Below are 19,678 nucleotides of genomic sequence, written 5' to 3' on the forward strand. Positions count from 1 at the left end.
AGTCGGGGCCTGAGGACTTTCACAGTATTTTCACATTTGGAATTTAAAAAACTTTGGTTTCATACATTTTTCGTTGGTGTCAGATTATTTATAACATATTGGTGATGAACACTGGTCAGAAGGGCCCCCTGGAAAATTTTGCTTGGGGCCACAACAGACTCTAGAATTGCCTCTGCCGTCGGCCGATACTCTCGCAGAATATTCCCTCCACTCAAACTACTCTAACCCTGACAATCAAAACAAAGAAAAACAAAACGTTGTTACTTTGGAAATCCCGTTTCCGCGAATTTTTAAATAACATCTCATTGCCGTTGTCGTGTGGATGTAGCCTCAGTCTGTATCTATCGGCCCTAAACAAAACACTTAACACCCAGTTGAAGCTTAAAATGTACCATTGCCTCAATGTTCAACTACTCGTAAGTCTCCAGGGTCGACTGACAGCAAAACAACCAATAATATTGTTCCGCTTTAGGCGCAGCAGCCCATTTTGCATGTCCAATCAGTGTTTGGATACGGAGTGGGCGGGCCGTTACTAAGGCACCGCCGACTGCAGCGAGTACGCCAATAACATGGTGCCTCGGCTACTTGTCTGTTTACGCCAAGAAACGGGAAAGAAGAGTTGCTGGAAAATGTTTAGATTTGTTTTGTAAGGGGTACAAAGCTATTTTAAAAGTGTTATTTTTTTAAATCGATTTCACATTTTCGGTTATGGGATTGCTTGTGTACTGATGTGTCACTTGTCCCAATGGAAAGGGGGCTTCGCTTTGGCAGCGTGGGAATATCCCTTGTGCTGTTGTTGATGTTGAGTGCTGTGAGTGTGAGGACTGTGCAGTTTAACTCTCTGTCCCGGGCGGAGCTGGAGACCGCGGACATGGTGATGGAGCGCGGGCTGGAGAGCAGCACTATATAGTGGGGACACCATTTTGTAGTGCTGTCTGAAACCTTAGTGAGGATGATGTGGAAAATGCGCTCAGTATAATATGGCTTTATCACAAAAATACATACATGCATACATACATGTATTTATTATTTTGAAAGCCCACCAGCCGCCTGATCTGGCACGTTTTAATTGTGCGACAGTAATGATGTAAATACCAGCGCTACGGACTAGTCCTTATCCTGTCGTCTTTCCAACTCTTCCACGTTGGTTCGAAGTCATATGGAATAATCTCCATGTCACAGATGTGAGGGAGGCGGATGTGCAGAAGTACACATTTTAATAAAGTGCAGAATATATATACAGTGAGACAATATACACACAGGCAAACAATCCAAAACGGCAGGCGAGACCAAAAATACAGGCAACAGGGTCGGTCGAGGCGCAAACAGCACATCAAAGGCTAAGCGAGGACAAGAACAAGAAACAGGCACAAGGATCGTGAAACAGGAAATCAAGACAACCAGGGGTGCAGATCCGATGTCAGGATTGGGGGGGGCACAAAAGTGATTTTTTATTTTTTTTTGCCCGTATGCAACTCATACCATGCAACCATAAATCACAACTTCGTAGAGGCTCGCCACATCATTCAAAAAGTACTGCACAGGGAATCATCTCATCTCATCTCGTTATCTCTAGCCGCTTTATCCTTCTACAGGGTCGCAGGCAAGCTGGAGCCTATCCCAGCTGACTACGGGCGAAAGGCGGGGTACACCCTGGACAAGTCGCCAGGTTATCACAGGGCTGACACATAGACACAACCATTCACACTCACATTCACACCTACGGCCAATTTAGAGTCACCAGTTAACCTAACCTGCATGTCTTTGGACCGTGGGGGAAACCGGAGCACCCGGAGGAAACCCACGCGGACACGGGGAGAACATGCAAACTCCGCACAGAAAGGCCCTCGCCGGCCACGGGGCTCGAACCTGGACCTTCTTGCTGTGAGGCGACAGCGCTAACCACTACACCACCGTGCCGCCCTGAAAATACATTTGTTTGTACAATTTTTAATAATTTAGGGGATTTTTATTGGGGGGGGACAATTCATGTTTTTCAGAAATTGGGGGGGGGGGGGGGGGGGCATGTTCCCCCCGGGATCTGCACCCATGAAGACAACGGGTAGAAAGGCTCGGTAATGCGTCTCGTAATACTTTGCGATGCATCAGCACAGTCCTTAAATCGGCAAACACATACTAGTTCCTTAATTGAGCTCAGCTACGCCTTGTTCACAGCGCACGCGCAGCCCGAGACGCGCTTTCAGGTGCACGCGCCACAGCGCGCAGGACTGACACTCCCTCACTGATGAAGCTGCAAATCTCAAAATTAATCTAAATTGGAATGATATGGCGATCTGGCCGCTATGTAAACAGTTTTCAAAATGTCAGCACCGACACGTCACGTCTCGCCCAAGTCTCGTGAAGATCGCGCAGATAAGCGACGCCTGCCGTGAACCATACAAACTACATTCAACACGGCTAAAAACCAAAAAGGTTGATAAGTGTAATATAATATGCCAATACGAGTCACGATATAAGGTTAATGAAAACATAATTGAATAACACGTTAAGAAATAAAGCAAGTTTAAAAATGACTTCAGTTCCCCTTTAATCCAATAGAAGTGTGTGAGCAGTTCATGTGAGGAAGCATCCCACCAGCATCCCAGAGCTGAAGCCGTTTCTGTGCAGAGGACTGGGCTGAAATTCCTCCAAGTTGATGTGCAGCACTGATCAACAGTTACTCAGAACATTAAAGCTCATAGGCAACGGTTTTCAATTTAAGCACATTTGAAACGTTATCTGTTAAAAAACCCTCTGTAATTTTCTTCTGGTCCCAAGAAGTATTGTTAATAAGTAATAATTAAAATAAGTTAGTGCGGATCGCGGCGAATTTCTGTTCAGCTATTTTCGTGACAACTCGGCGCGTGATGTCATTCAGGACAAACAAACCGCTTGAGTTGAGTCCACTTCTTTTTTACTTGCATTGCCGTTCGGCTTGAGTGCAGATGTGCGTTCAGGAATTTCCAAAGAAAAACCCCATGCCTTATTGTTGTGCAGTGAACTGTAACAAAGGGACCAGTTCAGGAAGAAGTTTTTACCTTTTTCCAAAAAAGGAGAAGAAGCAGGGAGAGTGGATTGGCTTTTTCCAGAAGAGGAGACGAGGCGGAGAGAGTGGATTGTGCGCATGAAACAAAATCAAGCAGTCAAAGATGAAATGGAGCAGCAACGCTCAGTCAAAAAGGAGAAGATTGGAGGTAAACATTTTTACTTTTTGCTTGCAATGGACAAGTCAAGAATCCTGAGTGATCCTGTACAATCATTGTGGAAATGAGACAAAGGGATATTTCCTCGCTTAGAGAAGGCTATAAATAGTATAATGCCGCGGATGGCAGGCTAATGTGGCCTACCGGCGCACTGTCCAGTAATCATTACCTATATCCACTAGGGAGGGCGGTTTAATTATTCTTCAAAGGGGCTCTTTTTTAGTATTACGACGAAAGTAAGAATTTATCACAACTACCAGGATAAATCGTTTGGGCGCGAGTCTTGTTGAGATCCGGGGTCACTGCGATCAGAGTCGGCCGAGTCGCTGTCCAATTCCGAGGCCGCACGGTCAAACCAGTGAGCCACGTTCACCGATTGCTTCGCAACGGCCATAGGTTCATACATCTATGGTTTCACCTCTCGATATTCAGTTTGGAGACTTCCTACTTCAAAATCTCTATCGCTTTCAGACATTTTACACAACCTCTCACAGCCAAAGTCCGTACACGTGTACTCAGTTCGCAAGTAAACACAGAGCTGCTCCCGATCTGTTTGCCTGGAATGATGTCACGACAACGGTCCCTTGTCGGTGTAAGTATGCATAAGTGAGATGTAAACAAACCTTCAGTACTTGCGCAAACCAGTATATTTTAACCATTTTATTCAATTTTAGGGTGCAAATTAGACACCAGGAAGACTGAACTTGCTTTTTGGGTCATTCTTCTAGACCAGGGCTATTCAAATACATTTGCAGGGGGTCCAAACTAGAAAATTACAAAATTTGTGAGGGCCGGACGGACAATTGACATAAAATTGATATCAGCTAAAGGCAATTAAAATATACTATACTAAGGTACATAATATATGAAATAAAATAAGGTACATTACTCTTTTCCTTTCCTTTATTATGAAAGCATTCAACACATTCAACAACATGTTGTAATGATTACAACAAAAGCTTCCCTAAGTGCAAAACTGCAAATGCAAGTACTGCATAAGACTTGGGGTGAGGATAACAAGTATATTGAGAAATATACACAGCTTTTACCCTTAAAACAGTAAACATAAGTAATAGCTTATATAACAAATTCAGACAATCAAAATAAAACTGCCATAAGTGCAAACTGCAACTGCAGTTTCAAGTATCAAATCTTATTTGGGGTGATAACATTCAAATATCCCTGAAATATCCCTTTAAAACAGTACACATTTTAAAACTAGATCAACATTTCAAGTGTACAGTAAGTAAGTACAAATCTGCTAATTAAAACAATATGTGCTGTAAACATACTCTTGATGAAAACTAACTACTAAAAATATTTTTTTTCCTAATTTAGTTTACCTTATTTCTCAGTGAGAGTATGTGACTCAGTGGGAGAAGTGACAGCGATTTGCTCTTGCCATTTTAACATAATCTGGCTCATGTGGTAAGTGCAATTATCAGGCACTGGAATAACTTCATTGCTCAGGCAGCAACGTGCCTTTGTTTTGATTGCATTCATATGAGAAAAGCTAGACTCACATGTGTAGGTGGATCCAAACATTGTCAGTATCAGCTACTTTCTTAATTGTGGGGTATTTTGCCTGGCTAATATGGTTACACCAAAAGTCTATTGGACCTTCAGACTGCAAGTGCAGTTTCAAAGCAAGTGAAGACTGGATGTCAATCATTTCTGGCTGAAGAGCACTATCAATGTTAGGCATGATCTTTAACTTTTGCAATGAAGTTTGAGTCATGGTTTATTGAGGATGGATCGCGAGTAAACTGCATAACCTCCATTGGGAGACTAAAGCCCTGAAATCTCTCACTGAAGTTTTCAGTCAGTTTTGTCATTAATTCAATCATAGTTGACATGACGTGTGCCCCTGGCGTACTGCTCAAAAATGTACGAAGGTGTGCAAAGTGCATCAACTTGTTTGTGGTTAGGTCAGACACAAAGACATTTAGCTTTGTTTTGAAAGCACACAATCTCTCAACCAAATCTGCAGTACGTTTCTCTCGCCCCTGTAGCTCTGAATTTAGCGAGTTTAAGTGTCCAAAAATGTCACAGAGGAAGTGAACATATGCCATAAACTGTTCATCAAGCATGCGCTCCAAGAAATGAGCCGCTCGTTTGTGTTTACATGTGCGAAGGAAAGAAATAACCTCATTGCGGAGATCACAGAGACGATCCAAAACTTTTCCTTTACTAAGCCACCGGACATCGCAATGAGCCAGTAAGTCAGTGTGCTCAGCAAAAGTCTCATCAAGCAACAGACGGAAAAGACGATGCTGAAGGCTTGAGGTTGAGCGGATAAAGTTGACAATGCTTGTGACAGTGTCCATAGTGTTTTTTTTTTAATTCACCGCTGAGCTTCGCGCACAATACAGACTCGTGAATAATGCAGTGTAAAAACTGCATCTGAGGTGCAACAGCTGACAGTCTGGCTGCTAGTCCTTGCACTCTTCCGAGCATAGCTGGTGCTCCATCCGTTAATAGCAAGCAAACCTTTTGTAAATCCAGTTTATGCTCATTGAGAAACGCAACAACATTTTGAAACAGTACTTCTTCTGTCGTATGTCCCTCCAGTGGAATGAGTCCCAGAAGCTCCTCATGAAAGCGAACTCCATCGTAAAACCTTACATAAACGCACATCTGGGCCACATCAGTTGTATCTGTCGATTCGTCAATAGCAATGGACATCAGCTCCGTTTTTTGGATGTTTTCCAGTAGTTTATCAAATACATCCTTTGCTAGTAGATCCACTTGAAGAGCTGAGGTGTCTGACAGTGGTACTTTTTTAATAGATGAGGACACGTTGTCTTTCATTTTTTGGTCAACAATCATTTCGTCAACAACCGCCAGCATGCAGTCTTTAATAGTCTCCGACTTGGTGAAGGGTCTCTTTTTTTTTCCTTGTCAGTATCCACGCCACTCGTAGAGATGCAATAAAAGCTCTCTCTTGTTCTGTACAAAAGCCACCAATTGCATGCTGACTTTGTTCAAAAGAAGTTACCAGTCTGTCTATTCTCCTTCGTCTCTCCTTGGAGCCCTCTCGGTATTGCTCAGAAAATGAAGCATGTTTTGTTGTAAAATGTCTCTTCATGTTGTACTCTTTGGCCACAGCTATGGATTCGTTGCACAATAAACACACAGGTCTATCACTTGCCGTAGCTGGCAAAGTAAATAAGTACTTTTCAGTCCATTTGCTTTGAAATTAACGGTTTTCTCTGTCAACTTTGCGATGTTGCTTGGACAGCGCCATGTGGCCACTGCTGTAGCTGCATGGAGTGTGTCACATCGCGAGAAGGAGTGTTTGTCACCATGGAGACGACCTGTACTCTGGTCTGTGCCAGAGCGGTAGAGAAAACTGTGCGCCGCGGCAGATACGTAGATTTTTTTTTGTGTGTGTGTGTGTGTGTGTGTGTTTTTAGATCTGACGTGGGCCGGATTAAATTTCAATCGGGCCAATTTTGCCCCTGGGCTGCTATTTGAATAGGCCTGTTCTAGACAATAAAGTTGATATTCTACGTTTCATCTCTGACAATTAAGTTATTGCTGTACAAGGGTGTGGGTCATGCCAGATACTGAAAGCAAAGGTTCACATATTTTTGCACTCACTGATGTAATTTTGGATCATTTTCCTCAATAAATAAATGACCAAGTATAATAGACTTGTCTCATTTGTTTATGTGGGTTTTCTACATCTACTTTGAGGAATTGTGTGAAAATCTGAGAGTCAGATTTATGCAGAAGCAGAGAAAATTCTCAAGAGTTAACAACATTTCAAACAAACACCACTGTACGTGTCCCAGAACAGCTGGCAGGAAATCTTTCAATTACTCGAAGCTGGACAGGGATGTTTCGGGTCTGACGTGTGGAGATATATTTTTTTAAATCTTGCACTACATTAGGTACGAAGGCGAGTGTGAACACACATCACATGGTAAGTATGAACCAGGATTTAATCAGCACTTGTCTGTGAACCAGATCACAGTGAGGAAAATACTGCTCTCTCATTCACAAGGCACTACATGATTCTGATCATTGTGCACCGTCTCACCGCTTTACTGACCGCCATCCTCAGCACAGCTTCCCCACCAAAGCGCCGGGTGATGGCCCTGGACACGGGCACGTACGCCATAGGAACCACTTCCACCGGCACGCCTTTCTTCCACTGCTGCCCCAGTGCCTTTGAATCCTTCCTGTCCACACAGGAAATGAGTAATCACACACTGCTCAGCACCACTTTGTATGGATTAAAGATATCAGCGCCCAGGGGCTTTATGTACAGTATACAGGAACAAATATGAACATGTCTTGTATGGATATTATCCGTCAGTATAAAGGAGTTTACGTTTTGTGTGGCTTTAAGGTTTTTGCTTATTCAGTTTAAAACTAAGCTGTAGTTTCCTTCCAACACTCAGCAACACTGACTGTATGACTGATCTATTGTATTGATTAGCACAATAAATACTGTAGCTTATGGTTTACGTTAATTTCCTGAGAGAAAGCGTCGCTTGTTTGCCTGAAGTCAGCAATGACGACAAAGTGTTTGGCACAGCCGGCTACGATTTTCTCCTGAGTCAAGCATCCTCTGAAGTTTGGGAAAGCGAGGGAGGAAGAGAAAGTTATTTTGGTATCAAAACAGCTTTAGGATACGGATAGAACACCCAAATGGTTGTATAAAATGCAAATTCCAGGACTTTCAGAAAGTTTTCAAGCACTAGAATGCGGTTCTCAAGAAGTAGATAAAGGATGACTCATTTTCCAGCCAGGCTACATTACACTCCTGGCATCATGAATTATTTCATTACACCATTTCATTACCTGATTAAATAATTCATGTAATGTGGGTGTCATATGCAAGACGTATGCGCGTGTGTAGACGTTGAGTTGCTGATGGAGTTTTAAAATAGCTTGTGTGCAAAAACATTGAGATTTCCCCCCCCTTCTTAAAATTAGTGACTATATTAATATACTGTGTGTATATATACACATACATACACACACACATCCATCTTTATTTTAAGTACTTTTCAAGTGGTTCTTCACAGCCTCAATTTAAGAACCATCTTAACTGACAGGTTTACCCTTTTTTTTTTTTAAACCTCTTATGAATGTTTGCATCCATCAAAATAACGAACAGGAATATCTGCAGCCAACAGATGATCTCATGCTCCTTACCCGCCTCCTTTAAAGGGGATATCACGGGTAAATTCAGGAGTAAGATCAATGTAATTCTCCTATTTTATATTAAACTTTGGTCAAATATCTGTAACATTCTGCATTCCCTGCAATTTTTTACCTTGTGCAATACCAGAAAAATTCAGTTGAAATCAAGCCATTTGAGGCGAATTGGTCCGCTTCTGAAAAAACTTTGCATTTGTATTTCCCAGCAAACATTGATTTTCGTGACGTCGCGTGCGGGACGCCTCCCTCTGAATCCTACGTCAGCGCTGGTTTGTTTATGAGAAAACGACCTGGTGGTTTTCTGTAAATTTCTCCATTATCACGTAATTATTAAAATGGTTAACAGATGTATCATAGGAGGGTGTAGCAACACCAATCTTGATGGGATTAGTACTCATCATTTTCCAAAAGACCGGACAATGAGAGAGAAATGGGAGCGCTTGGTCTACACAGGCTGTGCACTGAAACTGTGCAAAGCTCGCGCAGCCTGCTGGCGCTTCCGCAGATAACATCACGAATCTGGCTCCAGACTCCCTTGGGATTTTTCCAGACGCGTTTTGTTATTTTTCTCTGCTGTAGACAGATGGCCTTGTGCAAAATTACCCTTCTGGAGGAGTGTGTAAAAGGACATGCTTTCATATTTAAGAAAAAAAAATTGGTCCAGAATATGCCCTTTAATAAGAGTGAGTGAATCATGCACTTCATCAGCTCCATCGATCACTACATCCAGCTAAAGGAGACATACACACAATTAATCAGTTTCATTAGAAACTTTAAAAAAAAAGTCTATATTTACACTGACTTATAGCAGTGTTTTACAGTTTTTCTTGATTGCTAAGACATTTCTTGAAAGCTGCTCTCCTTTTCTCTAAACTGAACACAAAACCCAATTTTCAAGCTACATTCACAAAACCTCAGACTCTTCTTGCAAAACCAAACTTTCACCTCAAAACAGTTCAACCCGTGCTCAAAACTGAACCATGTTGTCAAATCGTGCCCTGAGTCAATCAAAATTAAAAACACTACTGAGCAGTCACTAAACACTACACAGAAAAATAGAAAACACAATGCTCAGGACATGAAGCTGGAGAAATAAATGTGTATTGTTCACTGTAGGCTAAATGCATGTTGCAAAAAAAAAAAAAAAAAGCTGTGCATTTAGCACTTGTACAAAAAGACGTAAAAACAAGATTTCTGTTTAAGTGCTACATGTAAATGCACAAGCAGAAATCTTGTGCATTTGCCACTTGTGTACAGTAAGGCCATGTAAAAATAAAGTACAAAAATATACAAATAAGTTCATTACTCAGCCACAGCATCATGTCTCCATACTGGGTCAGGCCACAGGACTTCATCCACATCACAGGCCACATTTTGTCTAGCCAGGCACCCGGGGGGGGGCATGCCGTATCCAGGCTTGGCATGCCTCCACACCTATGTCACCACAGGCAAGTTCCATGGCTTGGCGTTCATATACCTTCCACCGCCATGAGGAGAAGAATTCCTCAATGGGGTTTAGGAAAGGGGAGTACGGTGGAAGGCAAAGATTGATAAAACCTTGGTTCATATTGAGCCACCCTCCAACCTGGAGGGCTCTGTGAAAACTCACATTGTCCCAAACAACAACATAGATGGGATGCTCATCCTGCTGCCCTAACAGAGCATCTCGCATGTGATTGAGGAAAATGAGGAGCTGGTGAGTGTTGTAGGGCCCCAGGTTGGCATGATGGTGGACAACCCCATGATTGCTGATGGCAGCACATAATGTGACATTGCCACCACGCTGCCCAGGGACACCAACAATGGCCCGATGGCCAATCACATTACGGCCTCTCCTTCTCCTTTTGGTGAGATTAAACCCAGCTTCATCCATGTAGATGTATTCATGGGGTCTTTCCATTGCATCCAGTTGAAAAACCCTCTGTAGAAATAGATATAGTTTTGTAAGTGATACAGAAAAAGTGACTTAGGCCACTACAGTAAATCACTACTTAGAGTAATAAACATTGAATGTGTCTGGATATATACCAACCTGTACATACTGGAATCTTTGCTCTTTGACTCCGAGTTGCAATCAAAGGGCACTCTGTACAGCTGTTTCATGCACAGTCTGTTGCACTTGAGGACACGATCAACATTAGAGAGGCTAACACTGTTGATACCCTCAAAATTTACATGGCCCTCAATGATCTTCTGCTCAGTTTCATTCAGTTTAACAGCGTTGTTCTTACAGACCATATCAACAATTAGGGTCTCTTGGTGTGGGGAGAACATACCTGTCCTCCCACCCCCATATGGCAGTCTTTCAATTCTACAAAAAGAGAACATGCAGTTACAAAAAAAATATACATGGAATACTAGGCCTACAGACAGTTAGACCAACCCTCCATTACAATACTACAGTACATTTGTACAGTGATGTACTGAAACATATATTTACTTAAAGTATACTGTGGTACAGTATGTCATACAGTAATTGCTGTCAACATTTACATACTGTACTATAATGCCAAAAAAGGTAATTACCTGTTCTCTTCTCTAAATCTTCGGATTATGGTGGACACAGTGAATCTACTAATGTTTGGTTGTACCCTTTCTCCAGCCTCCCTCATGCTCATACTATGGACAAGAACATGGTCAATCACAGTAGCTCTGATTTCATCAGATATTACTGTCCTTTGTCTTCACTAACCACCTCGACCTCCACTCACACAACCTCTCCCTCTCAGATTTCTATCCATTGTAGGGCCTCACAAACCAGTGCTCTCTGAACTGGCTTATATGTTCCCTCACATCATTAGCCAAATGTGTGATCAATTTGAGTTGTTGTGTTCAAGTGGTGACACCTGTGCTTTAATTGTGTTTGACTTTTGTCACCTGTGCTCACCATTATGCAGCACGGGTGCATCACAATGAAAATGTGTTGGCAAGTTGTGTCTAAACAGGTGAAAAGTGCTTATGGTTTTGCCAAAAGAGTGATTGATTCAATCAGTGGGTTCAGGCAACTGAGCATTTGGTTCAGACAATAGGGTTTAGTGTTTTAGCAATTGAGAAAAACTGTAATGCATTTTGCCCAACAGAGGTTCAGCTTATCTGCAGTGCATGAGACATGTTTGTGTAAACTTGGTGCTATCAAGCCTGGGTTGTGATTAACTCACATCTGGGTGTCTGTCTAAATCGGAGAGAGACAGGCCATGCTGCAGAATCAGCTGCCGAGCCTGAGGCAAAGAGGAGACAGCCAATTCATTATTCGAAGGTATTACAAACGTTAGTATTACATCTGCTTCAAAGTAATTTTTATGCACTCACCTGAAATGACATAGGAACGCACACAATGTTCAACTTCTCCTGGCGTATTCGGTCAGCTACCACGAAAAAAAAATTATATATGAAAACTTTTCAGTGGGAATAATAATTGATGGCTTAGGTATAATGTTGCGTTGTAAGTGGTAACTTGCATGCACTGAAATTTTTCATGATATTTTTGGCCACTCACGAGGTGGAGACACACCAAAAAAAACCTCGCGAAACTTGGAGAACATTCACTGAGCATCACATGATTGGTGGCGATGCAAAAAAACCAAAACTTGTCGCCGCCAAGTATTTGCAAACCCATCGCGGGCTGTAGTGTGACTGCGGCCTGTCAGTGAGGTAGCTGGAGATCCAGGTGACCAGGCAGGGGTCCACTCGCATCCTGTTCAGTTTGTCCTGAAGCAATAGGGGCTGGATGGTGTTGAAGGCACTCGAGATGTCCAAGAAGAGGATCCTCACTGTGCCATTTCCCTTATCCAGATGCGAGTGGGCTTGGTGTAGCAGGTAGAGGATGGCGTCTTCCACACCGACACCTGCCCGGTACGCAAACTGCAGACAGTCCTGGGCATGTTGTACCTGGGGTCTGAGGAGGCTGAGGAAGAGCTGCTCCAACGTCTTCATCAGATGTGAAGTGAGTGCCACCGGTCGGAAGTCGTTCAGCTTGCTGGGCTGATTCTTTTTGGGAACTGGAACGATACATGATGTCTTCCAGAGGGTGGGCACTCTCCCCAGCTGCAGGCTAAGGTTGAAGATGCATTGGAGTGGTTCACCCAGTTCAGCAGCACAGGTCTTCAGTCGTCAGGGACACACCTTGTCCGGGCCTGCCGCTTTCCTGGGGTGAAGCTTCCTCAGTTGACCTCTGACCTGGTCTGCAGTAATGCATGGAGGAGTCTGTGTTGAGGTGGGGGGAGGAGGGGGCTGCTGTGATGACTGGGGGGAGGTGTGTTGAGGGAAGAAGGAGAGATGGCTACAGTGAAGGAGAGGGTGGGGGGGACGTGGGCTGGTTGAACCGATTGGAAAAAGTAATTCAACTCATTCGCCCTCTCCACTGTCCCCTCAACGACTCTGGTCTTTGTATTGTGGCCTGTGATGGTTTTCACACCTTCCCAGACCTCCTTCATGCTGTTCTCCTTCAGCTTCTGCTCCACCTTTCTCCTGTAGCTGTCCTTAGCTTCCCTCATGCAGCGTTTTACCTCCTGCTGTGCTGCTTTCATCGCTTCCCTATCCCTGCTCCTGAAGGCGGCCTTCTTCCTGTTGAGGACAGCTTTGACTTTCTGTGTTACCCATGGCTTGTTATTGACCACGGTGTCACAGTGTGTTTTTTGTGTGTGTTGTGTAATCCACGGTTGCTGTGATTGTTTGCTGTGTGATCTAATTTAGTGTGTGGCCTGAAACTAACAACTCACAGGTGTTCCTTATGATCAGACAATGACAAAGTCAATTACTCTATTATAAATGCGAAAAAGACTGATTGGGGGACAGGTGGGGTAGGCGTGGTTTTCTTCCTATTTATAGGGGTTCAGCGAGGAGGAAGAGAGGCGCGACCGACCAGGATTTCCCAGCAGGATTTCCAGGATTTCTTGCATGGATTGTCATTTTAATGTTTTTGAATTACAGGTGCATCTACTGTTAACTTTAAATAATAAGAATTTATTGAAACTTAAACTTTGTCTGTCTGCTCACTGCTTGCCACCACACCTGTACAATTGTCTGGTCACGGACAATACTAAAACTTGGTGACAGCTCCGTTGCCAGATTTTTTCACTCTGGAACCCGTTCTCAAAAGATTTCGTTTTGGGGCACCCAAAACGCCGGTGCCGTGTGGATGCCAGGCCGAAACGATAAACAATTTTATCAGATTCACCTGAATCCGTTGCCGTGTGGACAGGGCCACAGTCTTAGCGGGGGAGACCACGTCTGCACAGAAGTTAAGGTAATCCGTCAGACAGTGTGTCAGCCCCTCTATGTCCTCACAGTGTGGGCTAAGCAGCACATCCCAGTCCATGATGTCATAGCAGTCTCTGAGGGCATCTTCCATTTCAGGGGACCACCTCCTGATGGAGCTAGTTGTTGCAGGCTGCCTTTGAACCAGGAGGGTGTACTTCGACTGTAGAAGAACCAGGTTGTGGTCAGACTTCCCTAGTGGGGGGAGGGGTGTGACTCTGTATGCATCCCTCACATTAGCATATAGCAAGTCAATCGTCCTGTTGTTCCTTGTTGGACAATCCACAGCCTGGTAAAAAGCAGCCAAAGTAGAGTCCAAAGTAGCATGATTAAAGTCCCCAGAAATGATCATAAATGCCTCAGGGTGCTGTGTCTGCAGCCTTGCTGTGACAGAGTGAATCCTCTCACATGCAGTGGCTGTGTCTGCCCTCGGAGGGATGTAAACACAGATGGTGATCACGTGACTGAACTCCCTCAGCAGATAATATGGCCGCAGTCTAACGGCTAGCAGCTCCAAGTCCGAATAACAACACATTAAGAAATAAAGCAAGTTTAAAAATGACTTCAGTTCCCCTTTAAAGCTCATAGGCAACGGTTTTAATTTTACGCACATTTGAAACTTTATATGTTAAAAAACCCTCTGTAATTTTCTTCTGGTCCCAAGAAGTATTGTTAATAAGAAATAATCAAAATAAGTTAGCGCGGATCGTGGCAAATTTCTGTCAGCTATTTTCGTGACGACTCGGCGCGTGATGTCATTTAAGCCAAATAAACTGCTTGAGTTGAGTCCACTTCCGTTTACTTGCATTGCCGTTCGGCTTGAGTGCAGATGTGCGTTCAGTAACATACTTGCCAACCCTCCTGATTCGGTGGGAGGCTCCCGATTTTAGCCTCCGTCTCCCGCCTCCTGATCATATTTGTTAAAAACTGGATAATCTCCCGGTTTTGGGAAATCCCTGCCGCCAAGTTAAAAATACTCCCGATTATGTCCAATCAGCATCATATGAGAAACACTGCTGACGTCAACTGATTTTTAACCAATCAACAAACAGAACGACAGTCACTTTCGTAATGTAGGATTCACCCAGGCTGTCCGACGTTTTTTTACAAGCGGTCATTCATCATAGCCACTAAACCAAATACCAAATGGCAAAAATATGAATGCAAATACCAGGTTGCATGGGAGAATGAATTTCCATGGATAAGCAAATGTTCAACTAGCCAGACTGTATGTTTACATCCGGGTCTCACAAATTTATTTCAGTTGGAAAATTTTTAATGCTGGGTCGGGTGGCTGTAACTATCGAATTTGTTTGACGAGTGTACAGTATTTGAATCGTGTGGTAGTGTGAAAGTTTACAAGTGAATTATCTGGAAAATGATTGATTTTGATAGAGTTTTGAGGTTTAAAGTGAAAGATTACTCGTGAGTGTATTTTGGTCGTACTAAAATTTTGCATTCGAGTGAATTTCTTTGTGGAGTATGTTTTGATAGTATGGTAGTATTTATAGTGTCATTTTTAAATTTTGTTTGAAAACTTTGAAAGTTTGCAAATGAGCAAATTCCTTTGATGCATTCCGACAGGATTTTGATAGGATTTCTAGTGCTTTTTAAACATTCTGTTGGAAAGTGTTTAGTGAGAGAGATGCATTTTAGTCGTACTAAGACAGTGCAGTATTTATTTTATTGAGTTGTTACTATTTTGGTTAAATCTTATTAAAATTTAATGTATATATGATATTCAAGTTCTCTGTATTTTTACATGAGCTTACAGAAGGAAAACACATTTGATGCAATCCAATAATACTTTCACTGTGACTATTTTTAAGAAATTATAAACACTCTTCTAAAGCATCACTTGTGTTATTTTCTGTGGGTCTCTGTATGTATACAATATTCAGGCATGAGATTTTTCAGCTCAAAATCTGATTTAAGACTTCCCTTTCATTGTTAAAATTCAAGACGAGTATTATTTCAGATTTTTCACTCTGAGCTCTCTCATGCCTGATACATGAATCCCATAACCTATAGTAATTGATAGAACAATATGAACAATTCAAAAACTCTTTAATTGTATAAATTTCAAATGGTTTGCAATTAATTGGGATCCACTGTTTTTATCATTTCAGCCATGCATCAGAACCTCGCCCAATTGAAAATGGAAATGGCACAGTGAGGATCCTCTTCTTGGACTTCTCGAGTGCCTTCAACACCAGCCAGCCCCTTTTGCTTCAGGACAGACTGAACAGGATGCGAGTGGACCACTGCCTGGTCACCTGGATCTCCAGCTACCTCACTGACAGGCCGCAGTACGTCAGGCTGAAGGACATCACGTCTGACACTGTAATTAGCAGCACCGGAGCACCCCAGGGCACGGTGCTGGCCCCTCTTCTCTTCACCCTGTACACCGCGGAATTCTGCTACAACTCGGAGCTGTGTCACATTCAGAAGTTTGCCGATGACACAGCCATCATTGGGTGTATCAGTGACAACAGAGAGGAGGAGTATAGGAGCCTGGTGAGGGACTTTGCTGTGTGGTGCAACAGGAACCATCTGCAGCTCCACACCTCGAAGACCAAGGAGCTGGTCATTGACTTTGGGAGGTCCAGACCAAGGTCACGACCGGTTCTGATTGAGGGAGTCGAGGTGGAGACTTTGGATTCCTACAAGTACCTCGGGCTGTGGCTGGACAGCAAGCTGGACTGGACTTGCAACACCAATCACTTGTACAGGAAGGGACAGAGCAAGCTATACTTCCTTAGGAGGCTGTGGTCCTTTAACATCTGCAGGAAACTCCTGTGGATGTTCTATCAGTCTGTGGTCGCCAGTGTCCTGTTTTGCACCGTGGTGTGCTGGGGAGGGCAGCACATCCAAGAAGGACACATCCAGGCTGGACAAACTGATCAGTCGGGCCGGCTCTGTGGTCGGCATAAAGCTGGACTCTCTGGTGACAGTGGCAGAGAAGAGGACTATGGACAAATTATTGAACATCATGGACAATGCCAGTCACCCTCTGCACACCGTCATCAGCAACCAGAGGAGCCTGTTCAGTGACAGAATGCTCCTTCCCAAGTGCAGGACGAACAGACTCAAAAACTCCTTTGTCCCTCACACCATCAGACTGTACAACTCCTCTCTGGGGGGGAGGAGGGGTAACAGGACGGCAGAGGATGGGAAGGAGCAGTAGCCTAGCCTAACAATAAGCAATACCAGACAATGTGCAATATAAAGTGCAATATCTCTCCTGCTGCCCCCCCTTTTCCCTTTTTCCCCCTCCTCTCTCTCCCCCCCTTCCTCATATCTTATTTTTTTTGTATTTGTATATGTAATTATTTATTTTAATTTATCTAGAAGTTTTTTCTCTATTTCTTTTTTCTGTTTATCTGTAATGATGCTGCTGGAATCTTAATTTCCCTGAGGGAACCCTCCCAAAGGGATCAAAGGTGTGGGAAGTGGGGTGCTGAGGGCGCTGCAGCGCCCTCTACTGGAGTACTGAGGGTGCTGCGCACCCCTACTGAGCAGGGATGAAACATTTTAAATCATTACTAATTTCGCCTGCATGGTTTTCACAGCCTACATACATGTCAACCTATACGGAATGTCCGTATTTTATACAGATTTGATTCAATAAACGTAGTATACGGGTGTACAAATAAAGTTATACGGATTCTTTAAAAAAACTTCAATATTTATTTAGAGCTATAATCAATTCCCACGATGATAAAAGAGCACATAACATTTACAAACGTACTGTACACCACAGAAAGCACAGACAGCCTGTCACGGAGTGAGCCGTGACGCTCGCGCACACACACCTTCACACACACACACATCTCTCACGCAAGCGCACAGGCAGCAATCTGCCGGCAACGTTCAAACATCTTGGCTGACCTGTCGCTGTGAGTTGCACTTCATTTCCATTACTGTTTTCTGTATGGATATTACTGGTTTTCAAGCATTTCATACTCCACCGTTTGCCATAGTTTCTAACGAGAGCAGCATTTGTTACGAGTGCAGGGAAAGGCCTACCGGCATTCTAGTAACATTTGTTTGGCTCCACTCAAATGTAAAACGCGTCACACATTTCTAAGTATTTTCATCTCCCATCTGTTAAGCATTGTCTATGGTCTAGGAAACACACGTACAAACCGGTTATTTCTAACATCAAGTTTATTTAGTTCTAGCATTTTTATAACGCAAAATAGTTTTTAGTAACTCATCACGCGAACTCCACATACTTCCTGTTTGTTGTGAGAAACCGAGGGACTGTACCATTGGCTTGTTATGGAGGGGTTTCGCGGGTGTTTGATAGAACGGACTATTTTAATGGGGGTGTTTTTCTGGTGTTGGGGAAACATGTATTTTACTATGCACTGAAGGGTTTTTGGTTAAGAAAATTATTTTGGATGTTTGTATATTTTGTGTTTGTTTTTTTTTAAATTGTTATTTTGTATTTAGGATGTCATTATTTAGTTGATTGATTAATTTTGCAATTTGGGCTCAACTGTGGGCGGGGCTGCGGGTATGTAAGCTCTGCAGTAGCTCCAGAGCCTCAGTTGTGGTTGGAGCGTCTTGTTTGAAGGTACTGTGGTTTGGCTGACTATGGTCAGGGTCTTTTTAATTTAGTCTGGCAAACCTGAAGCCTCTTTATTTTTGTGTTTTCTTATTTTGTTTGTATAGTTTTCTTTTTGGCAATTTGAACCTTTAGTTGGTGCACTGTAAATATTTGCACTATTTTAAGAAAAGTTTTGAAAATAGAAAAAATAAAAAGTGTTTTTGGAGGAAGAAGTTTTCCGGCTCTCTGTCTGCTCCACCGCCGTCCATCTGTGCAACACAGCCAGTAAAGAGTCTTATGAAATCGTGCGTTATCTTGTGGTAGCGAGACTTCGTTCTGCTTCTGATCATGCGCACACCGCCAACCGTGAAGTAACATTTTGTTTGAAAAGCGTATTTCCACTTGAGCGACTTTCAATAGCAACTGAAAAGATTCTGAACGGGCACTCCGGCAAAGAAATTCAAAACACAATACAGCGGTAGGTTTCTCCCTGAATGGAAGGACCTTTTCAATGGCATAATCCAACCGGCAGCCTCCAAAAACGAAGAATACACACACTGCACACTGTGTGTGCGTGACATCAAAGTTGCAGCATCGGGAGTGTATGATGTGAAAGAACATTTCAAATCGAAACTACATCAGCGGAATGCAAGCCAAAGGCAAAATCAGCCACTGATGACAGTATTTGCGCGCTCAAAAACTGATATGCCAACAACTGGAAAAGACAGAAAACACAAGGTGGTGGGCGTTTTCGTTCAAGTTAGGCAGTGCTCTGTTTACCCCACAGTAATGCTGACTGTGAGAGAGTTTTCTCTCAAGTCAGGAAGATACACACAGAGAGCAGAAAGAAGCTGAATGCAGACACACTGACCTGGCCTACTGTAGTGTAAGAGCAACACAGACACTTGCTGTGACATGCAGCCTAGTGAGGTATTGGTGCAGACTGCTAAAAAAGTTGTCATGGAGTACAATTCAGAACATTAGAGTGACACTTTGTGTTTTTGTCAAACATTGGAGCTTTGTATTCATTCTGAAGGTTTATTGTTATTAATATTGAATAAAAAGTAACAGGGATATATCATTGTTAATTATCATTCAAATTTTAGGTAAATTATCTTAATTTGCATCTTATAAGGATTTTATAAGGGAAATAAGGATTTTGGAGGTTGGTTATACAGGTTTGATTGACCAAAGGTTGACATGTATGAGCCTAACTGATATGAGAACATGTTTTCTGGTAGCATAGTAAGACCCTTCTCTTTCTGTCTAAAATTGTGCAAAACCCGCTATCTAGCCTCTACAACATTAAAAATTTTCTCGGGGGAGAAACCTCCGAACCCCCGCTTATTCTTACATCACTTTAAAACTGGTTCCAGCGCCAATGCTTCAGGATATGTTAAAATAATAGTTAGTCTTTATATCTTTCCGTCACCATGTAGTTAAAACAATCTGTTAATGATGGAAAATATTCAGTTAATGTGCCTCAGGA

General features: G+C 42.9%; 1 protein-coding gene across 1 annotated transcript; it reads right to left on the reverse strand.

The window, feature by feature from the left end:
- Nucleotides 1-7,215: 7,215 nt before the first annotated feature.
- Nucleotides 7,216-11,994, reverse strand: LOC132888856 (ribose-5-phosphate isomerase-like). Its single transcript, XM_060924951.1, has 6 exons — nucleotides 11,991-11,994; nucleotides 11,688-11,743; nucleotides 11,537-11,596; nucleotides 9,050-9,108; nucleotides 7,714-7,782; nucleotides 7,216-7,390 (listed from the first exon to the last, which is right to left on the reverse strand). Exons 1-6 carry the CDS (start codon nucleotides 11,992-11,994, stop codon nucleotides 7,216-7,218), a joined length of 423 nt encoding a protein of 140 aa, XP_060780934.1.
- Between the last annotated feature and the right edge of the window lie 7,684 nt (nucleotides 11,995-19,678).

This window comes from Neoarius graeffei, chromosome 7 (genome assembly GCF_027579695.1).
Source record: "Neoarius graeffei isolate fNeoGra1 chromosome 7, fNeoGra1.pri, whole genome shotgun sequence".
Classification (NCBI taxonomy): Eukaryota; Metazoa; Chordata; class Actinopteri; order Siluriformes; family Ariidae; genus Neoarius; species Neoarius graeffei.

Bases quoted from the DNA above. Each gene is read 5' to 3' on its own strand.
- LOC132888856 (XM_060924951.1), bottom strand. The intron at 9,109-11,536 runs GTGAGTTAATCA...TGTCTCCTTTAG, and splicing joins ATTTAGACAGACACCCAGAT to CTGGATGTAGTGATCGATGG. The intron at 7,783-9,049 runs GCATATTCTGGA...CCCAAACTTCAG, and splicing joins TCACTCACTCTTATTAAAGG to AGGATGCTTGACTCAGGAGA.